The sequence below is a fragment of the Amphiprion ocellaris genome, chromosome 15, assembly GCF_022539595.1.
Source record: "Amphiprion ocellaris isolate individual 3 ecotype Okinawa chromosome 15, ASM2253959v1, whole genome shotgun sequence".
NCBI classification, from domain to species: domain Eukaryota; kingdom Metazoa; phylum Chordata; class Actinopteri; family Pomacentridae; genus Amphiprion; species Amphiprion ocellaris.
This window is the reverse complement of record NC_072780.1, coordinates 9,564,764-9,590,253: the sequence shown is the minus strand read 5'-3', so window position 1 is coordinate 9,590,253 and position 25,490 is coordinate 9,564,764. Positions and strand designations below refer to the sequence as shown.

General features: G+C 41.8%; 1 protein-coding gene across 1 annotated transcript; it reads left to right on the top strand.

Annotated features, from left to right (window-relative positions):
* tinagl1 (tubulointerstitial nephritis antigen-like 1) lies at positions 1–24,533 on the top strand. The gene is made up of 12 exons (XM_023285162.3): positions 1–400; positions 3,636–3,946; positions 6,237–6,303; positions 11,413–11,505; positions 11,609–11,723; positions 13,947–14,073; positions 15,374–15,524; positions 15,615–15,801; positions 17,472–17,517; positions 18,560–18,683; positions 21,405–21,450; positions 21,671–24,533. Exons 2-12 carry the CDS (start codon positions 3,643–3,645, stop codon positions 21,836–21,838), a joined length of 1,428 nt encoding a protein of 475 aa, XP_023140930.1. The 5' UTR covers positions 1–400; positions 3,636–3,642; the 3' UTR covers positions 21,839–24,533.
* The last annotated feature ends 957 nt before the right edge of the window (positions 24,534–25,490 follow it).

Below are 25,490 nucleotides of genomic sequence, written 5' to 3'. Positions count from 1 at the left end.
AAGTGACAGTGGAAAGTTCGAGCAGAGTGAATGTAGATGGGTCTGAGTGCATTTCAGTCTGCAGGTTCCAGTCTGATAAGAAGAGGAAAAGCATGAGGAGATAGCCGACCTGTGGGAGTCACATTGAGAGAAGTGAGCAAGAGGGAGGCAGTGAAGCAGGGGACAGAGAGTGAAGGGGGGTCGGGGGAGTGGTTAGTCTGCTGGCTGCCTCTATATAGAGAAGACTGAGTCTGACAGAGCAGATCCTGTGAGAGACTGAGGAGCAGACGAAAAGGCAAAGACTGACCTTTTACCCAAACTCCCTCCACCTGTGAATGACTTCCTGAGCAACAAAGTTTGACAGTTTTTTTTTTTTTTTAAATACTGGATTACAAAACCAGGATTTCTCTCTCAAACTAAGGTAACAACCATTTTCTTCACTCTTTAGCAGCAGCCCCTTTTTTCTTTTTTTATAGCAGATTCCAGGCAGGTGCAGCCTGAACGTCACAGCCTGCCTTACACTATTCTCAAGTTACTTTTCTGAATTACAGTAAACTTTCATGCTCTCTTTTGAGTCTGTTGATCATCACCTTTTTAATTTTATTCTGTTTCTCTGCTTAACTTTACCTCAGATCACATGTTAGTCAAGCTTTTTGCTCCTATTTACCTTCTGGGTGTGGGATTGTGGTGCACAATATGCAAGATAGTATCAATAGATTCAAGAATATGAGGACTGGTGAGAGTTTTTATTTTTTTCCAAAAGGTTATTGGGTCCAGGGAGTGTGTGGCTGCTCCTCTTGTGTAATTCACAATGAGACTGATGATACACCCAGACCAGTAATCCCTTCGCTCACCTGGTTTGCTGCAGTGCTCATTCGACACCTGTGCAGTTTCATAAATGCTCTGCACTGCCTTGACCTGGTGGCTGGTTTTACAAATAGAACCAAACAGAGAATAGTCAAGGACTGTGTGACACACAAGGAAGCAGACATGAAAGGGCTTTTATACAGATAAACTGAGCCAGGAATGAATTATCTGGCGGGTGGTGCAGCAATATCTCAAAGTTCAAGAGAGATATGTGTGAGAGGGGAAATTAAAGTTTGTTTGGTGTCGAGGCTTTGAGATATCTGACTGAGAATTCTGGTTCCAATGAAATTTGACAAAAGATAAAGTGATTTAATTTCTAGTGTCTGAGGCATTGAATAATTAAAACATTATTGTGCTGTTTTCTTGCAAACTAAATGTCTGAGTTGTTACCACTAAATGCTGCTCAGTTTACTGAGATCAAGCCAGTTTTTGTGGCTGCTGTGGTCCTGAAGCTGTGAAAAAAAGTCCAGATGTGACGCTAACTGTGCAGTTCTCAGTTGTGTGTGACGTGTTCATGCTCATGTTTGTCTGTGTGTGCGATATTAAGTGGGTGCTGAGGGTTCATCTGTCCTGTGGCTGCAGTGTGGGATCAGTAACTTGGTTACAGCTGTCAGGAGCACCGATGGGCCATATGGCAGCTTCTGTGACACTCAAGACTAAAAGGAACTGCAGTGCTCATTGTGCTATGTTGTGAAAGCTCTAATATCTTTCATCACTATTGACTCTTGTTGCTTTTATCTTTGAAATCCTGACTTTCAGGATGGATTGTGGCTCAGAATATGCACTTTAACAATCACTACTGTCTGTGCCGAACACAATCAGAGGCTTTCTTACGTTCAAGCTACCTTCAGAACCCTGGTGTAAATGTCTTTAGGAGAACAAAGCTGCTCTGTATACGTTAAGGATGAAGGCGCTGTCAGCAGGCCTCATTATGATCATCACTGCTGGTGTTTTTCATTGACAGCTTGACCTGAAGGTCTCGGCAGCTCAGTGAGCAGACTGGTGGGAGTTTTATTGCACCGCTGCTCAGAGTCTGCCACAACAAAACACTTGTGTAAAGGAGGAGACCTGCCCATCCCAGTGCTGCCATATGCTGGTGTGTGTCCATGTGTGTGTGTGTCCGTGTGTGTGTGTGCGTTCCAACTAAAGGCGCAGTCATGCAGAAAACAGCGCAGCAAAGATCTGTTCCGGAGCCTTGCTTTATGTGCAGAGTGACCATTGTGTCCGGAGATCTGATTGGATAATTAATGATGCTATTTATGTAAGCAGCGGTCTGACCCTGCCAGGAGTCACAATGGCCTGAGACCGACACAAACAAACAATGCATACGGTTGATTGTTTGACCTTTGTTCGAACCAGGGGCATATTATAAATAAATGCATAGTGTGAAAATTGAAATAAAAATACCAACAAAGACAGCAGAGAGAAGAAATTTAGGATAGTTAGAGATCCTCCCCTGAGACCTGATTCATGAAATGACCCCATCATCCAACATTCAACACATTTAAAGACCCCCTTCAGTGAAAATTAAGTTTCCATATGGTGTTTTTTGTAAGCTAGAAGGCACATTATGGGCAAAATAAATATTCATGGTTGAAAGCTTCCGCCTTGAAACTGCAGCGACAGTCTCAAAAATATGGATTCAGATTTGCAGGGTTTCACGCGAACAAACTTAAAGAGCCGATCCTGTCAGCTTGCAGGGTGGAGCTTTCTGTATCGTTATTCTTCTTCAGAATTGGTTTTTGGTTTAAGCACGTATGGCCAAATTTCTCCAATGTTACTTGGCATTGTGTGGTAATAATTTTGCAGTATTTCAGCAGGTGAGCTGGTGGTCTTATATGGCCAAAATAACCAATGACGATGTTTTAAAAACACTAAACACAAATTATACACTGCTGAACAAAATTAGGAAATGGCAAGCAACATTTTTGGACACATCATAAGGAAAGAGACCCTGGAATATATCGTCACAATTGTAAGAATTAATGGGAAGAGAGGATGAGGCAGACAGAATGAAAATGATAGCTGGACTAACATCATGGCTACACGTGGAAAGGGCAGCAGTCACAATTCAGAAGGCAAAAGATTGGATTAGATGGAGAGAAATGATCGCCTACGCTGAATGGCATGGCACTTGACTGATTGATTGATTGATTGATTGATTGATTGATTGATTGATTGATTGATTGATTGACTGATTGATTGATTGACTGATTGATTGATAGAGCTGGTGTGCTCGAGCAACGGTGAGCAGGGATTTCATAAATCTGTGAATAAGTCTAATTCATTTTAAAGCAGGAAATTTTCATGGAAAATAACTCAAATCAAAGCCTGGAGAGAGGCTTTAAAGCACTCTGTGTTTCTGCCATTGCGTGGTTGTTTTCCATCACTGTCTTACTGAGTGTATTTTCATATTTCGCGTCAGTTTCTCTTGGCTGCTTGAAAGGAAAGTTGGAAAAATAAGTAGATGATCTCCAAGGATCACATGGGCTTCTATCTGGACCATTTGCTGCCAGCTCTATTGAAACTTATCTGCCGTGTGTGTGTGTGTGTGTGTTTTACTAAGTGTGTCGCTTAGTGTGTGTGTGTGTGAAGCCCACAGCAGGAGGTGGATGGTGTGTTGGCAGCAGTCATACCCCAATTACGCAGCTCACCCTGTAACCTCTTCCCCTCTTGTCCTGTGAACCATTCGAAGTGTGTCTTCTGGAGAACAGCAGGCCGAAAGCTCACATAATATTATTTTTTATCTCGTCCTCTTATATTGTATTTTCCGCCCCCGACTTTCACAGATTTACAATGAGGGTCATCCTGTTGACGGCGTTGGCGCTGGTCCTGGTGGTGGAAGGAGGCACCGCAGACAGAATCCTCTCCAGAAGGACCAAGAGGGAGCTGGCCAGCCCTCTACATGTCGGAGGAATCAGGGACCCGTTCGGCTCGTACTGCCAGAGGAGAGGAGGCTGCTGCCCAGGCAGAGACGACCTCTGCACGGTGCCTTACCTGGACACAATCTGCTACTGCGACCTGTTCTGCAACCGCACTGTGTCCGACTGCTGCCCCGACTTCTGGGGCCACTGTCTCGGCGTGGAGCCGCCTTTCATTGGTATGTAAGGCCGCAAATGTGGTTGTGTGTGCATCGGTGACGTTTGTGGGTGTGTGTGGGCCTGTCATAGTTAGTTAAGCTCAGTCAGGAAACCCTGACGAGCTTCGTGCTGGACCACAACGCAAAGCAGCATGACACCTGAAAATGAATTACAACGACATACCTGCTTTTATTTTTTTAAACCTGCTTTTAGAATGTCAGGTGGGGGGTTGCATGAAAATTACCATAGGGGAAAAATGTTTTTTTTTTTTTAAAACAATATCTTCATATATTTGGAACAAACATACAAACAAAAACATACAGAAATGCTGAAATAATCATTGTACTGTTCCTATAAAATGGCAGATGGTAATCCATGTTTGTTATCCTAAATAAGACGTCTGATGTATTCTATACAAAGTCTGCAAGGTTTTCAACAAACGCTAATACTTCAGCATGATTTTCTGTTAAATTCGGGTGTTTCACATAGAGTTCATATCAACGTTTCGGCATTTGGACAGCTGAGGTTCATCGACATTTGTTCATTTTTATTGTAGTTTTGATTTATACAGACCCAGTAGAAACAACTTGGGGTCAAATGAAATTCTTTTTTTTAATATAATCTGAATCCCCTGTTGAACTCATCCCTCAGTGTCCTAAAATAATATGAAATGGAGAGAATGCAACCATTCTTCTGTTCCTTTCTGTACTACATTAATGCAGAAAAAGGATCACTGTCTATTGAGGCACTCAGTGGTAAAACTAACTTTTAATTCGCACCCATTTAGTTGCCTCATGTGTTTCTCTAAATTGACACATTGAACCTATTAAATAAAATTAAGGAAAAATAAAGCAGTGATACAGATACGGTTCAACAGACCATCTCTTTAGACCTCTTCTGTGTGATAAATTTCAGAAGAGAACCCTTCAATAATCTCCATATAGTCAGTAAGTAGATAAGATTTAAGTCATTTCCTCCCCTCAGTGTAACTGTTGAGTTGACTATATTTGGACTATCTTTGGACAGTTAAAGCACCACTCTCTCAGTGCGGAGGTGTAAAACGTGCTAACGAGAGCAAAGGCCGACAGTACCTGAGAACAGTGCAGTGAACAGTAGGCTTCTTATTAACCTAGACGGAGTGAGGAGGGGCAGGCGGAGGGATGAATGGAGGTTAGGAGAAAGAATGCGGGCAATGTGGAGGGTGGGAGAGGCAGACAATGGGTGCAGGACGGGGGGCAGAGGGGTCAGTGCAGGTATGTGGTCCCTGGTCCACAAGGTGGGGGACTCAGGAGGTGTGAACCGCTTATCTGACCACACATTCAGCCTGGAGGGAAGCTGTGTCACTGTCACAACACACGTTTTCATCTCACTGCCTCAAAAGTGTCACAACAGCACATAGCGTCATTTCAGCAGATTGCATAAATTCCTTCCTATTAATGTGTAACTTGTCACACGCGGTAGCCCTGCAGTAACGGGGGGGGGGGCGAGTTATCATATATGGGGTGAGACAGCTGCGAGAGGGGAAGATAGTTTTTAAGGCCCTCAGTCATAAATCACACTATCAGCTCAAGGCCCTCGCACCAGAAGGCCAAGAAACATGCTCGCGCTGTAAATTATCAGCCGGCTCATGCCTGAAATTCCACATGAAATTCACACTGACAGCACCTTCCACTGTAAATCAGGTCGTAGATAAACCTAACTGTAAGTCTGTCACCATGTCAGTATAACTTTTCACTATCTGTAAGCAGGCAGGGCTTAAATTTCAAGTGTGCTGGATTAAATTAATTCTAAAGGGAGTGCCGTGTCACTGCCGCATCGTTTTTGTAGTCTGTGACGATGCTGAGTGGACTTTACCTCACCGGTGCAGCGTATTGATTATTTATGTGATGGGGGTGAGGTGTGGGGGAGGTGGGGTTTCCCCTGTGTTTCACTGGGGGTGGCGAAGTGGAGTGTAAACTGGTTAAAGCGTGACAAGAACCCCGGGAAGCCTGGGAAGGCAGGAAAGAAGCTAACGCCACATTCCTACGCTGGATTACTGGAGCTCAGAGCTCCTTAGACCTCACATATTCACTGTGTGTATACTCTGCATGCGCGCACACACACACACACACACACACACACACACTAGTTGTTAACATCTTTTTATTGTGGTTTGCAAGTGCAGGAATACGGCCAGTGTGTTTGTGTTCCATTAAATGTGAGTTTGGTGCCTGTGTGTTTGAGCTTTCTTTGAGATTAGCGGTGGGATCTTTGCTGTTTAGCCGCATCAAACCCATGTATATTAAATTGCACCTCTTTGTCTCTTCTCAGGCGTCTGCGAAAGAAATGGAAACAGGTTCTTTACTGGGCAAACATACAAAGAGAACTGCAATTTATGGTATGTACACCCCTCTGTCTTCATCCATTTCTCTTTCAGCCTCTTAAATCCTGGGCTTCCCCCTTAAACGCCCCTTAAGCAGCTTTTAAAGTTTGTAGCATTTTTCCTTCACTTTCTGACTGTTTTGTCCACATGTGCTCTACCTCTAGCTCTACCTGTGTAAAAATTTTTCTGCTAATGTAGGAAAAAAATAATAATTTTAGAGCTATACCACTACAACAAATAAAAAAAAAACTATGCTTGTCTTGAGCATCACATTTCTCTGAATTCCTCGCTGATGTGCAGTACTTGGTATTCTTAAAACCTGTGGGATTTGCACAGTTTAGAGTTAAGTTCTGTGGGTTGCAAAATGTGTGTTTACAGCATGTGTTTCTAATGATAAAATCACTGGTGGCTTTATGCAGTGATGTTCACTTTTACATCCATGTATCGAGTGAAAATCTTTCACTGATCACATGATCCTTAGACACACATGACGTTTATACACTCACAAACAAACGGTGACCCTTTTTTACCTGCACAACTCCTCATCCATAATTTGTGGGCTGAATTCCGTTTAGTTTCAGAGCTCTACTGGCTCACAGTCATGGTTGTTGGGTGTTAAATAATGACACAGAAAAGGGACAATGAACTAATAAATCAGTCAAGTTTTATTACACACTTGAGGTTTAGATAAAAGACTGGACATTACATAGAATTAAAAACACACACAATAAGAAAACACAGTTTATCAGGAATATGTGTCCAGCAAAGAGACAGTTGCATTCCTAGTCTCCACTTCTGGGACAGGGAGTGTACAAATCTTAGCTTTAAGGTTGTTAAACCTGACATGATTATGTTTTCAGAGTCATCAAGTCAGCAAATACATTTAAACATGAACTTTCTTAGCATATTTTGAAAGGTGTTGACTATACCATCTAAGCTATTTGAAATCTCTGTAAGCTTCCAACCTCTACATGGTAAACAAAGGACTTTAGCCCTGAAAGTGTTTTTAGCTCATGTTAAAAATGTCCACGACCTCCACTGACCTACATGATGACCCGCACTAAAACCTGGAGGACAGTGATCACAAGAAACCTTTAGTCTTTTTTAAGGCTTGATGAAGAAGAAATTGTATTTTGTTACTAGACGATGATATCGAGATGAGTTTGACACACCTGCCCTAAGGTGACCCAGGCGCAACAGTGCCAATGTCAACAGTTCCACCCTCTGGTTTCTGCTATTTTCCTGTCCCTTATTTAATTTAAATATTATACTATATTATATGAGATATTGTAAAATATAATTTAATTCAATTAAAATGTGGTCACCAACTTTTAGGCGTGCCACATAAGCATTCTAACAAGCTGAACCAACATGCTAAATATCTAATTAGCAATGGAAAGAATGATTCACACTGGTAATTATTTTTTTGTTTGCTTAAATAGTAAATGTTCTAGAATTTACCTCAGATGTTACTCAGTTACTTTGAAAAGAAATTATTTCAAAGATAGATGAATTATGGGGCCCTAGTCTGCGGTCATTTTGTATTAGCGACCTCTTGGCAAAGCATGCTAAGTCCTTTCTGTAGTCTGCAGACTGATACTGATCAAATAATTTATCAAAATCACATGTTTCTCTTATCATTAAACAAGAACAGTTAGGGTTTTGTGTCTGCAACAGGGGAAAGAGCAAATGAGAATAAATCAAAACAAGCTGCATGCTAAATTTTCTCATATCTTGTTGCAGTTATATGTGCCAAAAATGTCTCTCATCTCTCCCACTGAGTAATATGGCAAATTTAATCATAATTGAAGCCGTGTTTCTTTTGAGCTTCCAGAGTTTCACTTTGATGCAGATAAAAAGCCACTCTCCTTCAAAGGACTGAAAGGATCCTGGATATAAAGCTAATTTCTTCTTTAGTGACTCCTCCTTGACAGAGTTGCGTTGCTTTTTCAGTTCAGTTCAAATTTCTAAGCAGTTTTTCACATTATGACCATGACAAAGTTCGAAGTGTTTCTTATCTCAGCGGCCTTCTACTGAGGGCAGCCTTGTCTGTGTAGCCGTCGTTATTTTCCTGAATGACACTGAAGGCAGTCAAGGAGACGTACAGCAGTTCTGGAGAGACTGGAGGGAGGAGAGGTTAAGTGTGTGAAGGCAGGAAGAGCAGAGACTAAATTCCTCACCTGTCCTCCGCTGTGGTTTCTCACATCTGTGCCATTTGATGTTCCTCAAAGTCACTGTTTGTGTGTGTGTGTAGTACATGTGTGAACACGCTCACTTGCAGGCAAATGTTGATTTAGCCTCCACTTGTGTGTCTGTATCTTATTTTAATACACCAAGAATAGACTGCGGCAGTTTGTCACTCCGTGTCTAAAGACGCTGACCCCGCTGATCTCCACATCAGCGGCTGCACTGCGTCAGTCTAAAAGGCCTGAAGCATGAGTCTTATCAAGGCAGCGCAATTAGGGATGGACTGCAGGGTCTTATGGGAGCACAGGCAGCCAAAGATGGAAGTTGTTAACCTGCGGCACTAACCTTTCTCCTTGAGGAAACACTTGTGGAGGTTGAGCAAACACACTGCTGCATGGTGAAAATAGCCTCTGGTGTTCCAGGTCACCAGAAAACACCGTTTGTGTGCTCGCCCCCGCCTTTCACCGTCAAACAAAAGAGTCTTATGCACATACGTTCTCACACGTGCTTGTTAAGGCAATACACGCGGGTGCACGAAAAGTTGGGCCATGACTTTGGCACAGAGGGACACGCACACACTCCCTTTTCCTACTCCCACTCTCTCCACTTATTAATTTCCCAAGTGTGCGTCCTCCCAGCTCTTCGAGAAGCAGGGCTGCAGGGCGGAGAGCGGGGCTTCCGCTTTCCCCTCCAAATTCTCTGATTAGCAGCTCTTATCTGGACACCTTGCTAGTGTTAACCAAGTATAGCAACTACACTTAATTAATTTATGTGCTGTGGCATCAATATAAACTCTCTCGATCTCCGGTTTTATCTCGGTGGGCGCTAGACACAGCACATTCTGACTGAGTCTGAGGTAATGAAGCAGCGCTTATGTTTACTGTTGTGCCTGTGAAGATAAACCGTGATACGTGTTGCGGCTTTTTGTTGTGTTAATGGGATTTACAGCTGCGGTATTTTCCTCCCTGAATCTGTTGACATCCCGATAACTCTTTGTTTGCCCCAAATGATCTGAAACGTGGCGCCTTGACAGCCCCAAGGAGCAACTATCTCTGCTTTGATTTGGCAGTCGCTCTTTTCTGTTCTGTCAGATTGGACAGCAGCCAGTGCCAGATTGGAATTTCGAAGCTCTTGTGTAGTTTTTCTCAGATGTTGTGGATGTATTTTATCGTGAATAAAACACAAACATGGCTCTGCTCCCACAGGATCAGTGTTCAGCTGTAGTGAGATATGCTCATGTCGTCCACTTCTGTGTATACGGTCTCTTAGGTGAAGAAAGTGTCTGTTTTTAATAGGGAATGTGTAATATATGGTCCTCAACGCTCTCATATTTTGCTTTCTGCCTTCATAAATCTGCCGTTACACCTTTCCTTGTGTGGACACTAGTATTAATGTGTCAGTACTGCTGTTTTTTTAACTTACTGCTACTGTGCTGCTCACCTGTTGAAGGGAGGAAAAGGCTAAAGGTCGCTTTCCTCATATTGGTTTTGTTTTTTGGGAGTATATCTGTAAGCACTGTAGGTACCGTTTGAGAAATGATACTGTCTGTAGCTTCCTGTGTGACTAAAGGACGATTCATCACTGTGTGTGTTTAATGATTGCCTTGGGCAGGTCCCTTCTCTGTAAATATGACATCCCATGTGCAGTCAGCTCTATAGCTAGATGTCCTTACATGCCTGTGTGGGAAACGCCCCTCCATCCCTCCTTCCCACTAATGCACAGACTTTATAACGTTCCCAGAACAACAGCTGACCTTCTGGCTGCAACACACAGAAATTTATAGTTAATTTATAGTCCGAGTAACTTAATTTAACAGGGAAGTTTTCAAGAGCTCAAGAGAGGCATGAGAATAAAACATTTACTGTCAGACAGCCAAGAAACCAACCAAGTTTTTTCATAAGGTGCCTAAATCCAGTACTGCCAAGACATGTGTCCAGGTTAATGGATATTTTATAGTAAATAATAGAAAGTTTAAGCAAGACAGGCAGTTTTAGGAAATCTAGGGGACAAACTGCAAAATAATTCATCTGCAAAATTGGAAGATTTCAATTAAACAGTTTTTAATTTAAGTGACTTTTAGTAATTTAATTTGAAGCATTAAACAAGCTGAAGTGTTTACTCATCTGTGTGATTTAGTATTCAATCTACACGTACAATTTTCAAGTGCACTACTTAACTGTCATATTTCACATTTGTCCACATTTCAGAGAGAAACAAGAAGTTATTTTCTCCACCAGATTTATTTAACAATGTTGATCACTGATTACTTTCTTGTTCAAAATTGGAATCTCATGCATATTATGGTACAAATTATAATACATTATTACTGATTATACAATATCTTGTATTATGTATTGTATACACTAAGGTGGCACTGAAAGCAGCACTCTGTATAAAGAGTATGAACAGTATCTGCTGATTGCATTTCATTTAAAAAATAGGAACTTTTACTTTTATGTGTTCCCCTTACATTTTATATTGCTGTATGGTTACCCATACAACCTAAGGATAGTACTTTTTCCACACACACTCCCTCACAGTGAGTCATCGCAAAGCAGATTCTCTATTTTTGAGCATACCCAAAGCAAACATCTGTGCGTCGTCATTAATATCCTGCTCTCTTATCTTTCAATCTGACTAAAAACGGATCCACATTCTGCAGCCTTAAAAGGATGAATGTTCCCTTTAACCGTTCTTTGTTTTTCTCACTCCCTCATTCGTTCTTTTTCACGTCTGTACCAGTTCACAATGTTCTTCTCTCAACTTATTTCTTATTTGGGAATTCCACTGAGCCTCTGCACGCTGGTCTATGTCTGACGCGTTCTTTCTATTTTAGCTGTTGACGTCACATAAATATGGAAATTGGTGCTATCTTCATGTAATTCCTGCTGCTAATGGCTTTCAATGGCACTCACTCTCTGTTTTTGTCTCTTGTAGTACATGTGGGACTTCAGGACGTTGGGAATGTGAGCAGAACGCCTGTCTGATGGAGCCTGACATCATCCATGCTGTCAACAGAGGAAACTATGGGTAAAAACCAAACGCACACACAAAGAAACATGCAGTTGATGGCATTTGAGGATATTCATACTTACAAACATGACTTTGTTCCTCTTTTTTATTCTGTTTTCAGCTGGAAGGCAGCTAACTACAGTCAGCTCTATGGCATGACTTTGGATGAAGGAATCCGCTATCGTCTGGGCACACAGAGACCCTCGAGAACCATTATGAACATGAATGAGATCCAGGTACGCTAATCTTTTTTTGGAGAAGAATGACCAGCTCACTAAAAACATCAGTCACAAAAGAAATACATGGGTGGTTATGTTAAGTTTATTCTTTGCTGAAGTTCCCTTGAGCAAGTCGTGAAACAATTACCGTCCCCAGTGCGACTGTTCAGAAGCCGACCTCTGAATTTTGACCCTCCTGAGAATAAATATCCACACAGGAACTACAAGAATACCACATGACTTGTTGCTACTGGGTGTAGCCTCTTTAGCTCTGGGTTTCTTAAAATTAGAAAAAAAATAGAAAACACAGCAAATAGAAGCATGTTGTCACCAATAATCATGTGTTATTCTGAAGCTACATGATGCTTCTAAATTAATATTAGCTGCACTTATATAGCTAAAGTAAAGATGTAAGTTGAATGTTCCAAAATTTAGGAAATTTTAAGATTGTATTCCCCCATTTTAGGATCAAGGTTAGCATTTTTTTTTTTAAATTTACATGTATTTGTAATGTTTGAACTCCCAGTGGATCTGTAAAGCTTATAAAGTGCCAGAAAAGTTTTACTTTTTAACTTTTATTTCATTCTGTATATAAAAAAATCATAACAGCTGCTTGATGAAGCCCATTTTTTAAAGTCATAATAGCATAGAAAAGCTCATTTCTAGAATAGAATATGCAGAGTTTGAGCAGCCGTTTATATACTAATTTAGCCAATCAAAAACCATCAGTTCCCATCAGTGAGACACATGTAGGTCAGGTATGTGGGCGTGTGTTTAGGGGGATGTTGGGGGTTTAATAGATGAGGGAAGCAGGAAGTTTTCCCGACAGGTGAGAATGTAGTGGAAAAAAAGTGACTTGTTGCAGTTCTCTTGTGACTTTTCATTTCAGGACAAGCTCCTGCATATTTTCCTGCGTATTTCTGATTTATTAAACGCCTGTTCGATAACGATTGCAGCAAGTGATCAAAACATTTTTTTACTTGATTACGGGGGCCTGTTGGTATGTGGTGGCGTCTCTGTCTGGAACCTCAGCAGACTGCAGTACTCTCGGGCTTTGTTTACATTTCATCCAGACAGATTACATAAGACGGAACCAAAACATCAGACGGAGAAGATGGAAGGGATGGAGGTTGAGAATTACAAGCAACCTCCTCCTCAGTCTGCACCTCCACCCTCCATCTATCCATCCACCCCCCACTCTAAAAACCTCCCCTTTCTCCTCCTCCTTCTCCTTCTTCCGCTGTCAGCGTGTCCCTACCTGTGCCAGTCCATTCATAAATCGCTTCCCCCTCTGTAAAATCCCATGTAAGAGGTGGAAAACGGTGAATTTATGAATGACCTTATCACACGTGATGCCATATTCCTGCAGCATTTCTTTACACCTTGAGGTCAGGTGCTTCAGATGCCTGAGCTTTGGGACTTTGACTGTCCACAGCTACAAATCTGTGACCGGCGCTGCATTCCTTAGTTATGCATCAGGTGCTCTGAATGCCTCCCCATTAATTGGAGGAATGCGGTGCAGCCCAGGTCTTTGTGTGAGAGAGGGGAAGTCGGTGGTACAGAAGTGTGAGCTCTGTTATCACACATCACTGGGAGATTAGGAGAGCATCCAACCTCAAGAGGAGATTAATAGACGGAGCATGTTTGGCATCTGAGAAGTACCTGCAAGTGTGCAATCGGGAAAATATTTCCACTTTATCACAGACTCATCATCATAATTGGGATTTATCACCATGGCGGTACTGATGTCTTAAATAGAGATGAATGCCTCGCTGAATGCTGGGAGCTCAATGACTCACTCGAGTTTCACGCTGATGTAACCAGCGGAGAGGTTTGGGATCAAAGGTTCTTGTCTGTTCTACAGAGATTTGACTCTGGGCCAAAAGGTCCTAATCGCCTGTGAAGACGTCCCTTCCAATGGTTGATTAGCAGACTTATGTAATCAGCCTGTGATCAGAAAATGTCATAGAAAGCTGCCCACAAGTATTTTAATTGCAGCCTGCAGTTTGTGCTCACTCACATTCAGACAAGCTGCTCAGAGATTCTAACTACTGTTTTCTCACTTTCACTCTAAATCCCCTTTGACATGTTGGAGTTCCAGCTGTTTCCACTGAGAAATATGCATTTCCTGTTAATGAGAGTGATGTCACGTTATTTAGCTTCATGCAAATAAATATAACTTAAATACACTGAGGCGGGAATTGACATGTTTTTTTTCCCCTCATTCTGTCCTTCTGTCAGATGAACATGGATCCTCAGAATGAACGCCTGCCGCCCTACTTTAACTCAGCAGAGAAGTGGCCGGGGAAGATTCATGAACCGCTGGATCAGGGCAACTGTGCTGCATCCTGGGCTTTCTCAACTGCAGGTCGGTCCTAAAGGGAATTCACTATGTAGAGAAAACGCAGGGAAAGATCTTGAAAAAAATATCTAAATCATAACAAACTTTATTTCTGTTGTAACTTTTAAGTGAAGTTAAAAGGTGCTTTAAAAACTTCACATTATACAAAGCTATTAAAGGCACTGATAAAATGGTAAAATAAGACAATAAAACAAACTTTGAAAAGGGCAATGATAAAAAACTAGAAAAGGCAATTAAACATTAGACATTATACAAATGCCGGAGTAGACAGGTGGCTTTTTAAAAAGCTACTTTGAGTGTGAGAAGTAGCTTTAGCTAAAACAATACGAGCATCATCTCTCAATCAGCAGCGGATTAGCTGATCTGAGATGTTATCTGTAAAATAAGGCATTTAAAAATTCTGAGATGTATAACAAAGCCAAACTATCCAACCTACAAAGGAGGAAACGGTGTAATTCAGCAAGGACTGCAATGTTAGTGAGCACTCTTTCTGCTGAATATTGATCCACCAGCTGGGAAATCATTATAATAGTCATCACTTTGACACATACAGAAAGAGCAGGAAAATCTACATGGAAAAATACTGAACTGTCTTGTTCTTAAGTCTTCTTTTGTTCAGCCTCAGGGTGGATTTTACATGTTACCTCCTGATGACTCATTAATTTTGGTCATTCCATTGTTCAGCTTGTAGAAGACCTTTGGTGACAAACAGTTTAGAGGATTTAATCAGTTAAAGAACTACTCTGATGAAAGTCAAAACTGCAACCTTGACAATATGCTCCTGTGATGTTTTTTTATATGCTGGAGGTCATATCATGAGTCAGATAGACAGTTAGAGTCATAGCTGAACATCTCTGCCTTGGGTGCAGATTAAGACTTCCATGTAACAAACTAACATAAGAAACCAGTCCTATGAATATGCAGGTTGGACTTCTCTGCTTCTTTAGATTTCTTCAGAATCCATTCATGGTTTGAACATGCATGACTGAATTGCTCCAATATTACAACTTGCCCTTGTGCTGCAGTAGTTTTAGTGTTTTAGCAGAGTTGTTGGGGAGCTGGTGTGCTTGAGCTGCAGCAAGAAAAGGCAGTTGTGATTAATTAGAGTTGCATTTAGGCCATTTTAAGATGAATAAATGTAACTTTGACATACAGAGGTGAGTTTCAAGTGGTTCAATCAACAATCTGAGAGGGACTTTTGATAGTAATAATCAACTTTGCATCATTTTTCAAGTTTGAAATCTCTCAAGGTTGCTGTGTACTTTTGCATCTTGTCGATATTAATATTGTTCATCCTGTTCACCAGCTGTGGCTTCAGACAGAATCTCCATCCAGTCAATGGGTCACATGACTCCTCAGCTGTCGCCCCAAAATCTTATCTCCTGTGACACTCGTAACCAGGGAGGTTGTGCTGGAGGACGTGTGGATGGAGCCTGGTGGTATCTGCGGCGTAGAGGGTAAGCACGACCCAAATGAGCATTATTGCATGTGAATATGGTGCAGTGATTACTTATATAGTGATCTACATCTTCCCTCTGCCCTAACAGAGTGGTAACAGAGGACTGTTACCCCTACCGATCCCCGCAGCAAACGCCGCCGGAGGTCGGTCGCTGTATGATGCAGAGCCGCTCTATTGGCCGAGGGAAGAGGCAGGCGACACAGCGCTGCCCCAACACACACAACTACCACAATGACATCTACCAGTCCACACCGCCCTACAGGCTCTCATCCAATGTAAGCTGTGCACAAATGCAATAAAACACACGCAATGTCACATACATAAAGGTGCAAACATCTGTTCACGTCCATAAAACTCACCTCTCCTACAACCAGCATAACATGTTATTTAACCTAACAGCGTAAATGTCCTGTACATCTCCTTCCTCATGCTGCAGTAGACACACACTGTCTCACGGGTTTTATGTGTTTTTGCACACTTTCTTCGTGCATACTTGACTCGCCTGAGAACGAACTCGTACGGGATTAAGTCCTGAGCAGCAAACTTCACAGGGATCTATTTTTACCTGAATGTTTGCCAGCTTTCAGGAGATTCAGGATTCAGAAGTTTGCTTTCATTACAATACAGAGTGATTAAGTAATTTGTTATGAATTAGTTTATCTTGACGTATGCGGAGTACTCATCGCTGTGAGTGAATTATACTAATTTACAGACTGCACTCTGGATATTACCATCCATAATCATTATCTGCTATCATTTCAAGACTCAAAGGGGAATCTGGAATTCGATTTATGTTTATAAAATGACTTCTACATGTCATCTATTTCTGCTCAGTCACAGCTGTGGGTTAGTAATCCAGCATCAATCAGCTGACATGAGAGTTTATCATACTAGAAAACAAGAGCAGTTATTTCTGATGAATGAGAAGTAAATAATTAAAGGACTTAAGTATCTCTACTTAATAAATGTTATTAAACCCTCTGAACCCTGAGCAGCCTCTGAACTTTTATCATCAATGTGGGCTTAATTTCCACTACAATGTAAATTCCTGCATCTGTATGGAAACAGTACAACCATGGCTAGAAGTAGAGAGAACTCAAAATGTATTTTTTGCAGGATAACGAAATTGTCACTCCATAAATTAGAAAAAAAGCTACATTTCTTTGATTATTTGTTTTCTAAAAGTTGAATAAAGCTAGAATCAACATGTATATTTCTCCCAAAGTACCCACAGGTGTTATCAGTGTATAGATATTTTTTGCTACTTAGATTTTTAACTGGTTTTCCTCCTATCTCCTCTGTATAAACACAACTACACATAGAGACAAAAAACTGGATTTTTGATGACTTTGTTGGCATAATTTTTACATTTATTTTTGCCTTTCAAACCCGACTATGCAGGCATGAAAGGTGGGTTTGCGGGTTCAGATGGTTAAAAGCACAATTTTTAAAAAAGTTCAAGGAGTGCATCAAGCTTATTTGAAAGTTAAAAAGATGATGAATAAATCTGAATTCATAATCTGCATCCTTCTAGAGGAGTTCACGGAAAAAGCACCGCCTTCATACCGCAAAGGATTGGGTGACATTCAAGATCGCTGCTTCCCCAATCGTCTCTGCATGCAGCTGTATGCATCTCCTCCAATTCAAAGTCAGACACTGAGCTTCAGCCAGCATGTGGTGTTATCAGCCAGCATCCATCAGTGCTAAATGACGGCTAATGCCTCTCAAACTCATTACAGCCTGTTGTTTCTGTCTCTCGATAGCCTGTGAAGTCAATAAGCCAGGCATTAAGACCAGGAGGCCCCGCTGAACTCAATCTTGTTATCTGACTTCTAACATCCAGGGGGATTGTTTTCATCCTCTCCATTTCACTGACATGTAATGATCTTTGTGTCTGTCTCTCTCTCCTTTGCCTATAAATCGTTGCCTCTATCTTCTCTCTCAGGAAAAGGAGATTATGAAGGAGATTATGGATAATGGCCCCGTGCAAGGTAAGGTGATGCCTTTTTGTGTGTGCTCCCCCTTGAACACTCTTGTAAATAATATTTCAACACTTGCTCCCAAGCGAGTGGGACTATTTAAAAAAAGTCAAAACGGCACTGCGCTCCTGAGGGACCCACAAATTAAAGCACAAGCACCTTGAAGCTGCGTGTTGGGTGTCTGACCCAGGATGAAGTCATGTTCGACCCTGTCATCCTGATGGTTCTTTCCCGAGTTTCAACCCTGACCTCGGTCACCTGGTCAGAAGTGATGGGCCTTTATGTCAATGGGGTTCAACTGACTTTCCTTTAGTCGACTGCCTCACTCTCTGGTGCCCATCTGGACCATTGTCAAGTCCACTTGAATAGACGAGTCACGTGTAGGTGTGTGTGTGTCTGTGTGTATGTTTTCTGTGAGCCTGTGCCAGTTTCTCGTTTTATTGTTCAGCAGTCTGGGCAGGAAGGCTTCAAATCAAGCTTCCTTTTTTTTTTTTGTTTTAAATTCTTTCACACAAAGGCATAGAAGTGTGTCTATGAGGGTCTGTGTGTGTACTTACGAGTTGTGTGTCGTTGTGAGTTGCTGATAAGAGTAAAGGTCCACACAGTGTTCTCGGGTGGGGAACAGCAGATTGAGTCAATCTTCAAACAAGAGTCATACTCTGCACATCCTGAGAGAGTTCTTGGAATATTAAAGTTGCACGAAGTCCAGGTGTAAAACTCACACAAACGCGCACACACACACACACACACACACACACACACACACACACACACACAGACACACACACACACACACACACACACACACACACACAGACCTACTCTGATGTGTGTGTGTGTGTGTGTGACTCATGGGGAAATTGGAATTTATTTAGTGAAACTGCTTAATTGCTTTTAGATTAATCAAGGTTTGGTTACGACTTTAATTGCTCACTTCCTTAATAGATTTAGCCAAATTGAGTGTGTGTGTCTGTGTTCATATTTGTATGAGTGTGTGTGTGTGTGTGTAGCTTATATCCGCCCATTAATTCTCCCTACTTGTTTGTCCTTGCAGCTATTATGGAGGTCCATGAGGACTTCTTTGTCTATAAGAGTGGGATCTACAAACACACTGACGTCAGCTTCACCAAACCGCCACAATACCGCAAACATGGCACACACTCAGTCAGGATCACTGGGTAAGTGAACAGTAACTGTGCAAAACATCACATACCAAAGCTTTTTTGCACCACCTACCAACATGATTAGATTTTTATTAGGTTTTGAGCTTGAATTTTATGCGTTTTCATGTATGGATGAAAGCTTTTGCTCAGTTGAAGTTAATGGCAGGTGTCTGGACATTTGTCTCCTCCTTAAGCTTCATGAGTGCGTTTTCTCTTAGCAGCTGCCGCATCTGCATCGTGTCAGTGTTTATTAAGGATGAATCAGGTTTTAATTGAGTATTGGATTCAAAGCCTCACTTGCACGTGTGTTTGCACATGTGAATCAGCTTCCCTCCCAGACTATTGCTCTCGGAGACACACCTTGGCTCCGCTCCTCCATCAGACAACCCCCCTCCTCCCATCTAGTACCTTCGGCGACCACAAATATGCAGGCGAGCAGACGTCTGACACACCTGGATTGCCTCCCCCACCCTCCCATCTCTGGTTGTTCCCCGTCTTTCTTGCCTCGCTCCAGCTCTGTGGTGTCTCCATCATCACTCTTCACCTGGCCGACTGCCCCGCTTCCTCCTTTTTTTCCCTTCTTCGCATCCAAGTCAAAATAAGCTTGTTATCATCCAGAGTGTGCCCATTCACACAGGGAGCTGTCTGATGCTGTTTTTTATGTGTTGTCTGGAGGACAATGAGAGGCCAGTAGAGGTTCTGACTTATATAATGTGATAAATTGCTTGTTGGTTTCCAGCTGGTTTTGACGTGTGTCTGTCCTGACAATCATATGTTGCTGCTTGCAAGTCTCACTTTACAAATGAGGAAAAATGAGCAGCTAGCTGTGAGTGGGTCTGTTATGGAGACTGAGGAATGTGTGTTTGTGAACATTCGTAGCCCGACCTCAACAACTTTCTCTAAAAAAATAAAAGACCCCAGACGCTGTGAATGAAGCAGCTTTTATCTGATTGGCCACCGATGAAGACAAAACAACCAATTCACAAGCAGCTTTTTCTCTCTTTGTATGTGTCTATATTTTATGTCTTGATACCATGGATAGACGTGATAAACACTCCAGCCCCCAGCCTCCAACCTGTACTTACCTCGTCTAAATCACACACTTCACAAGAACACACTGTTCTGAAATGTCTTCTGTGGATTTACATGTTTGTTCGCCATGCGTGTACGAAAACCACACCCTCTGCAGTGTAATTTCTGCTCTGCAGCCTCAATATGTCAATAAACTGTGCAGAGTGTGAAATGATGCTGAGGATGAGGATTCCCAGCTTTCCTGAGCTCCTCCTTCCACCGTGATCCCTCACAGCGCTCTGGATGAGTGGATGTGGATGTAGCAGCGCCGGCCCAGGTTTAAACCTGGATAGAGCGCAGAGAGGAGGTGGTGTTGGTGGCCGGCTGGGAAGGGCATCGTGTTTTGAGCTCCGACCTGCCAGCCACAAGCATCGGTGTGTTTACATAGGTCAAATCCCATAGCTGTGCGTTCCTTTAAGCCCAGGGCCTGGGAAAGTTTGTGGAAAGAGCATTGAGGTCCACTGTGGTGGAAAGGGCATTGTCTGGGCTGCTGATCCCGACTGCATCGGACAGAGAGAGGGGGATCAGTCCCCCGGAGAGGAGGTCAGGGGTGGGATGAGGGGCGTTGGGCAAAGGGCGGGGTACGTGGGCACAGCGGTATGCCCATCATTGTCCCCTAGTGAGCAAGTGAGCTGATTGGCGGCCAGATAAGAGATCAGCGGTGGTCTGACTCTGTCTGGCTCAGTCTACACCAATAAATATGCAGGCAGGCATGCATATGGGATCTCACACAGATGCAGGTGTGTATGTGTCACTACAAATCCAAATCATGTTTCGTTAGACCCTAATTGTCATGTGTTGTTAATGCAGGTGTTTGTAATGCGGCTGCTTCTGGTCAGCGCGATGTTCGACTCCACTTGATGCTCATAAAGTCATTTGGTTTCCAAGGCTGCCACTGTTGTGGTAGCCGACTACTGAGCTGGCAAGGCCTGAGACCTTCAACTCTATTTCCCAGCATTCCTTTCCCCTATAAAAGATAACAAGCGATTGGGCGGCGAGAGTCTCTCGGGAAGCGAAAGGCCCAGAGTGCAAAAACAGGATGGGAATTGGCTTTGGGAGAATGTTTTGATCGTGACGAGCAGAGACGGCAGGCGTTGGCAGCAGCTAAGCTAAGGCCAAAGTGCATTGCATGGTGGGAATTTCAGGCCCTTTGCCAAGGTTTCCTGAGAACAAAGCTGCTGGCAAGGGAGAACAGTAAAGATAAGGCTCTAAGTTGAGAGTCACGTGTGTTTATTTGTGTGTTTAGAAATGTTTTGTCCTGTGTTAGTGTCTGCTGTTTGTGTATCGATGGGACTGAAGTGGAGTTCACTTCCGTATGACCCATCCTCTCCTTCCTGCTCCACGTCTGGAGGGCGGAAATGGCAGAGGAAAAGGGGAATTCCGTGTTCTTTGGATTGGAATGATTTAGGAATGCAACTAGGCGTCGGCGAGCCATAAATACTCTGTTTTCAGGATGTTAACAAGATCAAAGTTTTTTTTTAAATCACCTTAACACCACTTATGACACATACTGCTTTTTTCTGCTAAAGACACAAAGCATATGAGAGGTGAACACACTCCTGATAAGTGTAATAGATGCTCGTTCAAATACGTCCTTATGTTTAAAATAACTAATCAGACGTTTCATTTTAACACACTCACATCATCTTCTGTTGTGTGCACCAGGTGGGGCGAGGACAGAAACTTTGATGGGACAACGAAAAAATATTGGGTAGGTTCTTTTTTCATTATACAAAACACACTTTTAATGTCCAGCTGCCGACAAAAAAAATGTATCAGCATTTTAATAAAGTCCAACATTTGGAACCCAGACCTTTTTATAGTAGCTATATAAAAATGTCGTTTTAAAATTATTCTACATTTTATTTTTATGTCTCATCCATAGTTACTGTGACTGTCATTTACAGTCTGTGTAATACTTTTATTTCCAGACTGCTGCCAACTCCTGGGGAAAGAACTGGGGAGAGAACGGCTACTTCCGTATCGCTCGCGGGGACAATGAGTGTGAGATTGAAGCGTTTGTGATCGGCGTGTGGGGTAGAATCACAATGGAGGACATGCACAACCACCACCACCACCATCATCGCCGACATATTTAAAGACGCTGCAGATGTCAAAAATCCACCGAGACCCAACTATGGTTGGCTTTTTTTTAACACGGAAGAGAACCAGACCAAGAGTCTCAGAACTTCATCACGTCTTTACCCACCAAGCTGGCTGGGATGGCCACAAAATCAACCCCAGAATTCTCTTTTTTTACATTTTACTTTACTCTGGGGATCAATACAACCCCTCTTCTCCACCTTCTCTACCCTTGTAACAGAGAAAACCCTCCCAGCTCCCCTGTAACTCCAGGTTTATGGCACCAAAAACAAAGAAAATCTAAGCTAAAGTTACTTTGCCTTGCAATCAGGCACCTCAGGTACCTACTGCTCCAAAGACCACACATCCCAGAGTCCTCAGAATATCTGGTGAGACATTGTTCATGTCAAAGATGGGTGACGGCAGAAGGAAAAGCTCAATCTGATCCTTTTCATTCTTGTATGTGTCAAGCTGGATCTTTAGTCCTTTCTAGTTCTAATTCTATAATCCAGATGGGCCCAATATCAGAGGGACAGCTTGGAAAAGAGGAAATCTGAGAGCCAGATTATCAGAAATGAGACCCTTTTAGAAAGACACACCCTGCTGAATGGTGTAACCTGATAATATGTCATTGATGACCTTCCTGACATTTACCTGTCAGAGTTCGACTCATTCTTTCGCTTTTAGAGAGGACATTTGTGAAGAGTTAGTAGCTGCAGGCAGTAGATTTTCTCACACATTCCAGTACAAAACATAGAATCTGACACTGGAAACACAAGATTTTGTTTATGGTATAGGATTGCATCAGTTAAAATGCTTCCTAATACCATTAGATCTTTAAAAAATGTATAATTTAATAATTCAGCGGACAAAAATGATGGCCCTTGTTCCACATATTTGTACTATACATATTCAGATAACATTAATTTATCGTTTATTCTTGGCTGCAGGGGAAAAAAATAGTTATGCTACATATAGAGCAATGACAAAGATCTAAATAAAAGCCTTGCAGCCCTTCTTGATGCCCACAAACACTGACGTGTGAAGAAGTTGAAAAGATTGTAATGCCTTAAAGGAACAGAGTTGCTCTGACCACTGCAAAAGATAAGCAGAACGTATGTAAAGTAGTCTTAACTTACTCTGTTCTGTGTACACTGTTACAATTTGAGCTAAAGATGTTATTTTTTTGTTGCAGTTATATATTAAAGTTTTATTTTACTACTTGTTCTAAGACGTACTGTATGTAGTAACTTTCATAACGCATCACTCTGTTGCTTTTCTGCTTTGACATTAGCTGTAAGTGTTTGAACACAGTGAGGAGCACGTGGAGGGGAATACTGCTGCTAAAATCCAGTCTGTGCTACACTTTTCTGTCTTTAGTTTCATGCATTTGATGTGTAATAAACATGTAAAGTCACTTCTAACACTGAAACACAGATTCGAGTCACGCAGGATGCAGATGAGCTTGTTATTTTGTTTTTATCGCTGGAAATTTAACATGTTCCTCAAGCCCTGATCCTCTCTGCTTTGAGATAGCTTTTATTTCATGTTTTTTGAGTATAGCTTCACTTGAAAAGGACAGCACAGTGTGTTATTACCACATACCTTATATTGCATTAAGGTGTTCTGCTTCAGCTACTACTTCAAAAAGCTTTTCTGTTTCTATATCATCATGTCTTGTGATCTTTGAGGTCTTTCCATCGCTTCCCTCAGGCATGAATAGGCAGATAGGTATAAAAGCAAAGAGGAATGTGGACAGAGAAGCACAATGTGCAACTTGGTGGAGCGGCTCCAGATCAGTAGTTGTTGCATGTTTCTCATGCAATGTACCGAATCTTTGCTTTTATTGTGAAGGCAGGGAAGGATCACAAATTTTCCATCGACATGAGATGCACAAAAGGTTTACAGTAAATAACAATACACCAAGAACAATGTGAAACTGAGCTCCTTGTCCTGAAGACACAGCGATTATGTCAGTCATCTGGTAACAGAATCATTTCTATATTTCATCTGTGGAAAAAGTTGCTACAGCTCCTTTACAAGAGAGGAAAAGATCAATGGACAAAACTTTGAATTGGTTTGCATCACTGTGTTGCAATCCTTACCACCAGTGTGTGTGACAGGTTTCAGAAAGCAGAAGGATTTGACCAAAGCTGGACTTTTTTTTCTGTTAACCAGACACCTCTTATTTTAAAAGCATGTTTTCCTGCAATATATTGATTTAATAGTAATTTGGGTTTGTGGTTAGATTTGACCAAACTGCAATAGATGACAATAGATATACAAAAAAACATAAAAGCCTTGTTTTAGTTTTCTCAAGGACATGTCCACTAACAGCATATGTGCCACATTAATTCAGACAGAGGTTCACATGAGACCAGTTATGCTTGTATTGCTAAAGATTGTCTGAAAACTCAAATCTGTCCCATAAAAAACTAATTTTGACCACAAAGTTTTCTCTTTTTCTTCAGAAGCCTTCCAGGAGCTGCAGCACACATCCACTCAGAAGTCGTGTATTTAGTGTAAAGTGAACCACTTCGTATTCATTGATGTGTAGACTTTATTTATGACAAGATGTGTAAATTATATACTTTTATTCTCCTTTTGTTTTCCTGTGCAATGTTTCATTATCTCTCTGTCTCTTGTATTGTGTGCACTGAATGCAATACCACATTAGTGTTCACTTACACAATAAAGCCTTTCCAAAAACCACACTCATGTCGCTTGCACCTGAAATCTTACAGTTTGCGTCGTAAAAATAGATGCATTCGAACACGGGCAAAAGATCAAGAAGAAAAATTCCTGCGTTTTTTTTTTTCCCCCCCTTTTGTGCATGTGAGTTGGCAGTGAATGTAATCGGTGAGCGGCGATGGGAGGTAGTGGGGGGTGTTCAGGATGGAGCTCCACAGGACGTGGCCGGGTGGGATGAGGACGGTTGTTATAAAGTCCTGCTGTGTCAGCGTGCCCTTCCGTCAATGAGAGCAATAACTCTGGCCATCAGTCAGGGGAAGACCAGGGCGAACAGCCTGCATAATGGATTGCAAGTGCATATACGCTCCCCACAAATCCAACAAGCGTTTGACCCTGAATCATATGTCATGTCTAGCTTACCTCAAAAACAAAGGAGATGTTTGCATATCTATCTCATGAACCAGCTGCCTAGAAGAGGGATGAGCATGTTGAAGAGCTTCTAATAGACTCCCACATGTTGTTTAAGTGGCAAACATAGATTTGTTTGCATTGTTTAGTGGCTACGTCTTCATCAAGCAGTGTGCAGAGTCCAAACCAAAGATCTTCAGTCCTCTGGTCATTAAGGTTGACAGATTTAAAAATATTCACTGAATAATCTGAGCAGTGTGATTCAGGTGAAGTGGAAAATAATTCCCATTTTCATTTGTGCTGTACACACTGTGATCAAAAAATGTCTTTTTTTTCATGAAAATGTTTTTGCTGAAATGTTTTGCCGTACAGATGATAGAAAACTAGAATAGCTGTTGGTTTTTCATCAGTATTCACTCTGATTTGTCCATATATAAGTCAGTGATTTCTGAATTTAGACAATGTAGGTGTGGATATGTGTTTGTGACAGTTGTTTAAATTGAAATAATTAAAGCTTAATTTATACAGTCATAGGTTTAAACTTGTACAAACCCACAGACACGGACAAAT